Source organism: Scyliorhinus canicula, chromosome 14 (genome assembly GCF_902713615.1).
Source record: "Scyliorhinus canicula chromosome 14, sScyCan1.1, whole genome shotgun sequence".
NCBI lineage: Eukaryota > Metazoa > Chordata > Chondrichthyes > Carcharhiniformes > Scyliorhinidae > Scyliorhinus > Scyliorhinus canicula.
In genome coordinates this window covers 73,916,874-73,926,153 of record NC_052159.1, presented here as the reverse complement: position 1 = coordinate 73,926,153, position 9,280 = coordinate 73,916,874, and the positions used below count along the sequence as shown (strand labels likewise).

The 9,280-nt window shown below is 47.5% G+C and overlaps 1 protein-coding gene across 2 annotated transcripts in view; it reads right to left on the bottom strand.

Annotated features, from left to right (window-relative positions):
• Positions 1-7,431: 7,431 nt before the first annotated feature.
• Positions 7,432-9,280, bottom strand: part of creg2 (cellular repressor of E1A-stimulated genes 2) — a 44,952-nt gene continuing 43,103 nt past the window's right edge. Inside the window, exon 4 of one of the 2 annotated variants that reach the window (XM_038818683.1) lies at positions 7,432-8,315. In XM_038818683.1, the coding sequence (XP_038674611.1) occupies positions 8,162-8,315 (154 nt within the window). In that variant the 3' untranslated portion in view covers positions 7,432-8,161. The remainder of the gene's footprint in view (positions 8,316-9,280) is intronic. The other variant, XM_038818684.1, reaches the window with a different exon arrangement.

Below are 9,280 nucleotides of genomic sequence, written 5' to 3'. Positions count from 1 at the left end.
ACAAACGCCGGGTGTCTCTTTCTCCCCCCCCAACAAACGCCGGGTCTCTCCTCTCTTCCCCCCCCCCCAAAAAAAACGCCGGGGTCTCTCTCTCTCCCCCCCCAACAAACGCAGGTCTCCTCCCCCCCCCCCCCCCCCCCACACCCGCGGGGTCTCTCTCCCCCCACCCCCAACAAACGCCGGGTCTCTCTCTCTCTCTCTCCCCCCCCCCAACAAACGCCGTGTCTCTCTCTCTCCCCCCCCCCCCCAACAAACGCCGTGTCTCTCTCTCTCCCCCCCCCCCCCCCCCCCCAACAAACGCCGGGTCTCTCTCTCTCCCCCCCCCCCCCCCCCCCAACAAACGCCGGTACTCTCTCTCCCCCCCACCACCACCCCACAAACGCCGGTACTCTCTCCCCACCACCACCCCACAAACGCCGGTACTCTCTCCCCACCACCACCCCACAAACGCCGGTACTCTCTCCCCAGCACCACCCCACAAACGCCGGTACTCTCTCCCCAGCACCACCCCACAAACGCCGGTACTCTCCTCCTCCCCCCCGCACTCGATATTGGTAACTGAACGGATGGTTGACGCCGTTTTGAAGCTACTCTGTTTTTCACCGATGTGACCTGTGGCCACGTCGGCGGGAATTCGGCCCATCCGGCACGGAGAATGTCTGTCTGTTAAAAATCAATGACATCCCGCCGGCGCCCGCTGTTTTCAGAGGCTGCTGGCGGGATTTGCACAACGCCGGTTTTTGGCCGCTCGGAGAATTAAAAACCCGGCGGGAGCGGGAATAACGCCGCCGCCGGCCGATTCTCCGACCCTGCGTGGGGTCGGAGAATTTCGCCCCATATTCCTATAAATCAAACACTGGGGCAGCACGGTAGTGTAGCGGTTCGCACAATTGCTTCACAGCTCCAGGACCCCTGGTTCGATTCCCGACTGGATCACTATGCGGAATCTACATGTCCTCCCCGTATGTGCTTGGGTTTCCTCCGGGAGCTCCGGTTTCCTCCCACAGTCCAAAGATGTGCGGGTTAAGTGGATTGGCCGTGCTAAATTGCCCTTAGTGTCCAAAAAGGCTAAGTGGGGGTTGCTGGGTTGCGGGGATAGGGTAGATACGTGGGCTTGAGTGGGTTGCTCTTTGTAAGGGCAGGTGCAGACTTGATAGGCCGAATGGCCTCCTTCTGCACTGTAAATTCTATGATCCTATAATGTGATATCCTGAAGCTTTTTCTCCCTTAGTGAATGTAACAATGTTCTGAATTCTTGCACTGTAGGAGATAAATTGCCCTTTTCTTATTCTGAATTAAGAATAGCTTTAAAAATGGTTCAGTGATTTTATACATAGTGAATGGAGAGCAAATTAATTCACAAAGTGAAAACCTATTGCTTTACTCAGTTATTTGTCTTCTATTCCTCGTTCATTTATTATGCATCTGGGCTTGTTATTTTTTATATTTATTTGAGATCGACAATTTTATGCTAATCTTTCTTTGTTTTTCATGGACTAATAATTAAAAATTTGTTCAGCAAACCTGAGGTCTTTATCATGAAACAGTAACTGTTGGGAAATAAGTACTTTAATAAGGATAATCTTCCTTTTTTATTATATTCTGGGTGTTCAAGACCAATTCAAACATTTAATTATGTACACTGTGTTCCCTTGAAGCATTTTATGCTGGTTTTGCAGAGGCACTTAAGTGCAGTTTAGCTGAACTCCCAGAGATACAAGGGGCGAAATTCTCCCAAAGGGAGACTGAGTGCCGACGCCGGAGTGAAACCGGAGTGTTTCACTCCGGCGTCGGAGGCCGCTCCTCGCCCCCTATTCCCCCCCCCCCCGGCGGTGCGGGAAACTCGGCCGCCGGGCCTTGATGCTTGCGTCAAAGCGGCGCGCCGAGAATGATGCGGCCGGCGGCGCCTAAGTGACGTCAGCCACGCATGCGCAGGTTGGCCGGCTCCAACCTGCGCATGCGCAGTTGCCATCTTCCCCTCCGCTGCCCCGCAAGACGTGGCGGCTTGATCTTGCGGGGCGGTGGAGGGGAAAGAGTGCGTCTCTTAGAGACGCCGGCCCGACGATCGGTGGGCACCGATCACAGGCCAGTCCCCTCACGAGCACGCCCGTGGTGCTCGATCCTCTCTCCGCCCCCCACAGGCCCCACATTTACCTGTCTCGCGCTGTTCACGCCAGCAGCGACCAGGTGTGGTTGCCGCTGGCGTGAACCCGTCGGGGTCGTCAGGCCGCTCGGCCCATCCGGACCGGAGAATCGCCGGTCGCCGGGATTTTGGGGGGGGTGGGAGAATCGCGGGGGTGCCAGGGCAGCGTGGCGTAATTCACCCGGCCCTCCCGCGATTCTCCCACCCGGCGTGGGAGCGGAGAATCGCGCCCAAGGCTTTAGAAACAAATTGAATGTATGGATAACACTCTTTTTTTAGTATTTGTTTCTTCTGAGACAGGCTTCAGCTGGCCATTTCTGTCACAAGGTTGTTCTTTGCAGGTCCTTGTAATTAGCCTCCAGCACAGCTGCTCAGAGGAACCATGCTATGAGAAGAAACAATTGGACAATGTTAGCAGTTCCCACCTTCTGGGGTTGAATTCTGGTGAGCAAACATTATGCAGGACTGTGGTCCCTCAAACCATGATACAGGTGAATAAGGTTTCAGCAGCAGGAAAGGTGAAGCTGGGATACAGCCATGGGATGCTCAGAGGTAGAAATGGGCAGTCTGAGTGATATTGTAGTCATGTGATTGAAAGCTCATTTTGAGGTCAGATCGGATGCCATGTTTGCGACCAGTCTGATTTCGACTCAAATAGTTGTCTGTGAGAAGAATGGGTAGCTAGGCAATGGAATTTAGAGTGGGGACAAAAGAACAATAGCTTCAGACTTCCCAATATTTAATTGGAGAAAATTGCGACATATCTTGTTGACTTGGAGAGAAAAGATGCTGAGGAGTCCTCAGAAGAGGTAGTGTAATCAAAGGAAATATTCATCACACCACTCATGCACAACCTCTACCAGTGGAGATTCATCACACTGATTCATCACACTGGTGGGGACTCAAAGGGAGGTAGGTAGATTGTCACATGGTGTGGCACATGTTACAATGGACCAAGACCAGGCCCTGGGGGCAGGGGCAGAGTGGAGAGTACCTATTGGAGAGCACAGGGCATTTCAAGTTCTACTCAAATTAATGCAGATCTGAGCATGAGTGATCTTTTTTTTTTCTTTTGTGGAATGAAGGCATCGCTGAAAAGGAAGCATTTCGTTCGCATCCCTAATTACCCTTGAGATGATTGTGAACCACCATCTTGAATTGATGCAGTCCATGTTGTGCTTGTACATACACAGTGTTGCTAGGAAGGGAGTTCCAACTTTCTGAGCTAGCGACAGTGAAGGAATGGTGACATAGTTCCAAATAGAGATGGTGTGTGACTTGGACAGACCTTATCGGTGGTAGTGTTCTCATGTGCTTGTTGCCGTTGCCTTTCTGGGCAATAGAAGTCATGGGTTTGGAAGGGGCTGTCAAGGTGCTCCCACTTCTGATCCTTTGGTCCCTGTTCATTCATAAGAACTGAAAACAGAAGAAATAAAAGCAGAAGTAAACCATCTGGTCTTTTGAGCAAGCTCTGCCAAACAATACAATCATGTATTTCTGCCTCAACACCAATTCCCCATTTGTTCCCTATATCCTTTGATTATCTGAGACTGAAAATTCTGTCAAGAAAATTTTTTGATTTGGGTGATTAGCACTGCTGCCTCACAGCGCCGAGGACCCGGATTCTATCCTGGCCCCAGGTCACTGTTCATGTGGAGTGTGGCGCTAACAATTGTACACAAAGACTCGAGTGGAGTACAAGAGAGGCTTTATTGCAGTGAGATGCTATTCCTCTGGCGGCAGCTATTGAATGGCATCTCAGTGAAACTTACGAATATTTATACTGCTCCCTGTGGGCGGAGCTAGCCGGCAGGGGCTTACAGGAGAAACCTGTAATACAGGTACGGCCATATATCCCCCTACTGCAAGCACACATGTACAATAGTTAGATCACCACATGGAGTTTGCACATTCTCCCCATGTCTGTGTGGGTCTCAACCCCACAACCCAAAACGATGTGCAGGCTAGGTGAATTGGCCATGCAAAATTGCCCCCTCAATTGGAAAAAAATAATTGGGTACTCTAAATTTACTTATAAAAAAAGAAAATTTGATGATTTATCTGTAAAAATTATAAAACTTGAATAGGTCTTAGATGGGCTTTAGATTGGTTTCACAGGTCGGCGCAACATCGAGGGTCAAAAGGCCTGTACTGCACTGTAATGTTCTAATGTCTACAAAATACATTAAAAAAGTAAATCCAAGTAGATTACAGCGATTGACAGAGCCCACATTCTGCCTCCTGCTCTGATGATTGAGTCTGCCCCTATATGTGCAGTCTTTGGCTGGGTCCTCACAAGCCCCAAAAGCCAGTGAATGGATGCCACAGACATCTTGGGCGGAATTCTCCGCAACGGCCGACGCTGTCGTGAAACCCTGAGTGTTTCACGACGGCGTCCGAGGCCGCTCCTCGCCCCCTATTCTCCCCCCCCTCGGGGGGCTAGGAGCGGCGCCTTAGTGACGTCAGCCCCGCATGCACAGTTTGGCCGGCATGCGCGGTTGCCGTCTTCCCCTCCGCTTCCCCGCAAGATATGGCGGCTTGATCTTGCGGGGCGGCGGAGGGGAAAGAGTGCGTCTCTTAGAGACGCCGGCCCAACGATCGGTGGGCACCGATCACAGGCCAGTCCCCTCCCGAGCACGGCCGTGGTGCTCGATCCCCTCTCCGCCCCCCACAGGCCCCAAACTTACCTTCCGCGTTATGTTCACGCCGGCAGCGACCAGGTGTGGTTGCCGCCGGCGTGAACAGGTCGGGAACGGCAGGCCGTTTGGCCCATCCGGGCCGGAGAATCGCGGGGGGTGCCAGAGCGGCCCTCCCGTGATTCTCCCACCCAGCCTGGGGAGCAGAGAATCGCGCCCCCTGGCCTTCAGAGCAGGGGAATGAGCAAACGTCCTCTAGCTCGGCAGAAATGACAGGGGAAACCATGTAGAAGTAATCAGAAAAAGAAGAGGAAACCTTTTAGTTGCACAATGGAATTTTCTTTAATGGTTACAAAATATCATTGTGTTTACATAGAACATACAGTGCAGAAGGAAACCATTCGGCCCATCGGGTCTGCACCGACCCACTTAAACCCTTACTTCCCCCCTATCCCCATAACCCAATAACCCCTCCGAAACTTTTTTCATCACTAAGGGCAATTTATCATGGCCAATCCACCTAACCCGCACTTCTTTGGACTGTGTGAGGAAACCGGAGCACCCGGAGGAAACCCACGCAGACACGGGGAGAAAGTGCAGACTCTGCACAGACAGTGACCCAGCAGGGAATTGAACTTGGGACCCTGGCACAAGGAAGCCACAGTGCTAATCACTTGTGCTACCGTGCTGCCTGTTATAAATGATTCAGCACTGTCTGTGTGGAGTTTGCACATTCTCCCCGTGTCTGCGTGGGTTTCGCCCCCACAACCCAAAAATGTGCAGAGTAGGTGGATTGGCCATGCTAAATTGCCCCTTAATTGGAAAAAATAATTGGGTAATATAAATTTTTTAAAAAAATGATTCAGGAACTTTATTTTAATTTTCAATTATCCATTCATTTCCATTGTTGCCTCTGACCTTCGAAATGGACATTAGCCTTGAAGAGAATGGTGTGACCAGAGTGGAAGATGAGCAAAGGGTGTGGATGAATTGTAGGGATTTTTGACTGGGGGAATTTATGTTTAGGAGGGGCCAGTAAGTAGTGAATTCAGCATTGTTGAACCATTAGGCTTCATACGCTCAGGGTACCTGAATTGTACCTGGATGACTCCATCACAGGCTTTTCAGACTCCGTGGCCATTTCAGGCTCCTCCTCACCTTGCAACTTCTCCACTGAGGATGAAGAGAAGATCTCACCCTCCTCTTGTAGCTCCAGTCCTCTCTGTACCACAATGATGTGCAAAGCACAGGAAACTGTTATATGCCTTTGGTGGTAATGTTGTTGTTCTTTGCCTTTTGATCCAGAATGGTCCGTTGAGTTGATGACAAAGAAACCACTAATCTTCTGATTGAATCAAAACTAATTTATTGTTTAACGATTAATTAAATGAACTTTGCACGCTATTGAGCTATACCTAGTAATAAAGTAATATTGAATCTGTCTAGCAGTAATCTATAATATAGCAGTCACTAATGATATTCTCGTGTTAACTCTCTCTCTCTAAACTACTCCTCGTGCTGTGATCAATCTGTCTCCTCTGCTAACTCTCCACTAACTACCCAGCATTCCCTGAGGTCTGATATTTATACTGGGAACTGGTGGTGCCCTCTAGTGTTTGAATTACATTGAGATGTAATAATTAACCCTTCACTGGCATGCCTATATACATATCATTACAGAGACCACTAGAATTATGGAGACCGTTGCTGATACATACTGAAGGGTGCCTCTGGATCTGTTCAGGCATCTGAACCACTTTTCAGAGATCAAATTCCATGCTTTATGAGCACTCTTGTGTTCATTAGTTGTAGTATTTCTCACAAGTGTCTTCAGCTCCTCCTCAGAGGGTAACACTTGTCTCCAAGGAATTAAGGTTGGAAATGAGAAGATCTGGGAGATATAGGATGGATGCAGAGTCAAGACATCATGGCAGAATCCAGAATATCTTGCACAGGAAGAATACCACAGGAATGCAAGAAAACCTTCCGCCAGTCACAAACCAGCTGAAAATTGGTCAGAGTGGAAACTCTTTCAATTGGCAAATACCCCAGGCTGATCTGAGGGCACTTTTATTTGTCTATCACATGCCCATGAAGTCAAACTATGCATATTTTTTCTTTGACATATGTTTTAGGAAAATTCATCCACAATAAACTTTAGTATATTTTAATATTAGCCAGCAAAATGTAAAACATGATTTCTTATAAATTTTAATGCAATCACACATAACACAGACCCTTCAATGCAACAGCTGAAGAGATAAAAACCATTGACGTTTAGGGCAGCATGGTAGCATGGTGGTTAGCATAAATGCTTCACAGCTCCAGGGTCCCAGGTTCGATTCCCGGCTGGGTCACTGTCTGTGCGGAGTCTGCACGTCCTCCCGTGTGTGCGTGGGTTTCCTCCGGGTGCTCCGGTTTCCTCCCACAGTCCAAAGATGTGCGGGTTAGGTGGATTGGCCATGCTAAATTGCCCGTAGTGTCCTAAAAAGTAAGGTTAACGGGGGGGTTGTTGGGTTACGGGTATAGGGTGGATACGTGGGTTTGAGTAGGGTGATCATTGCTCGGCACAACATTGAGGGCCGAAGGGCCTGTTCTGTGCTGTACTGTTCTAAGTTCTAAGTTTCACAGACAGACAACAGATTTCTTCACTCACATAGCTCAGTATGTATTACCAGCGTGCTCAATGTTACATTTGATCACAACCAACACTCGTAAATTGCTGTGATCAATCCATGGACGTTTTCATGTTTCAGCAATTACAAAAGGTGATTTAGAAATGAGCAGTACAGTACATCTATACAAACTTAGTATAATTCAAGTTACAACGCTGTGTAATTACTAAAAGTTGCATGCCACAGTGGGTTTAGCACAACATTTAAAACCTTGCAGACAAAAAGAATTCTGAAGAAAGTTAACAGAACTTTTAAAAAATAATCTCTAGAGTCAAAGCGCACTCACACATTAACAGAATACAGTGCTGAAGATTAGTAACAATGCTAAACACTTCACATTTCTTGCAGAGCACATGGCATGTGTAGGCAAAAAATATTGGCAAGGAGAAGAGGCATTTTGCCCGTATTGCATCACGCAGTATATTTTACAACATTGGGTCAAAATCCTGGAACTTCTTGCTTCAGGGCACGGTGGGAACACCTTAACCACATAAATTGCAATGGCGGCTCACTATCACCTTCTCAAGGCAAGTAGCGGTTGCCATTAAATGCTTGTGGGATCAATAATGATAAAACGTGTTCCTGCTATGCCCAGCCAATATATCAACGAGAAACAAAGCTTTTCCAGTCCAAAGGTAAAAAAAACGGGAACCCAGAAAAACTGTAAACAATGCTTCTTTTGCTTTTAAATAATATTCTTTTGGCACCTATTCCACATTTGCTGGGTTTGCTTTGTAATAATCTTCCAGCGGAATGACGGTGACCCCTCCAAACCAGTCCTGGAGCCACACATGTTGAATATTCATTTTCATAAAGAACCAATTATGGTCTGGAGGCCACTTCTTCATTACTGGATGCCTGCTGGCACAAACAGTTAAATCGATGAGCAAATATCATATTCGGATCAGAGGATTCTCTCTTCTGCATTTACACTAAGTACAATTGCACATTTATTCCTGGTTCCACTTGTTTTTAAGACTTTACATTTGTCCTAGAAGTTTTGGTAGCTATGTTCTCTTTTGAGAATGCAATTGTAAATGATGAGATGAACCATTAATTTCAGTACAATATAAACTGTGATAACATTTCTGATTTGATAGAGGAACAGCTTGCAGCATATGAAATAGACCTAATGTAGAAAAAGCTGGGATTCAAAATATAACATCAATACAACAGCTACTTACAGTGCTCATTGCGAACAAAGGAATAGCTCAGGGATTTATTGGGTATCAGGCTGCCATGTCATGGGAAGCAGAATCCAAAAGAAACAAATAAAGAGTAAAGAAAGATGACAGGTTGTAGGAAGAGAAAAGCAAACTTCCTTAAAGAAATGGCCGTTTTGACAGGAGAAGGAATATAGAATGAGAAGTAGGTGTATGTGAAGGACTGGAGCGTGTGCACATTGAGAACATTTTCAAATGCAAGTTTGTATCTTCTTGAATGAAATCATTAAGAACGCTGTGGCCAATTTTGTCACGCTAACTGAGGCCCTATACTATCTTCAACAAATTCGACCAGCTCCTTGTATTAACAACTGACTGATTCTTTCCTTCTTCTCCCTAGCTCAGTGGGCCTCTCGAGCCCCAAGTCATTGCTCACATCCTCTGTTCCTGCCAACACTGATGATGCATTACTTGTTCTCCTGCCACTGGAGCTCCCTTTCTTCCTCCTCATCTGTTTCTCTGCCTTAAAAACCCTTCTTATGATGTTCCTCTTAAATCTCCTTTCCCCCCTCTTTATTGTCTTACTGTGGTAGTATGGCTAGAGATCATATTACCGGAGAACCAGCTGCCATTGGTACAGCAGCCTCGCTGCCCATTGGCCCA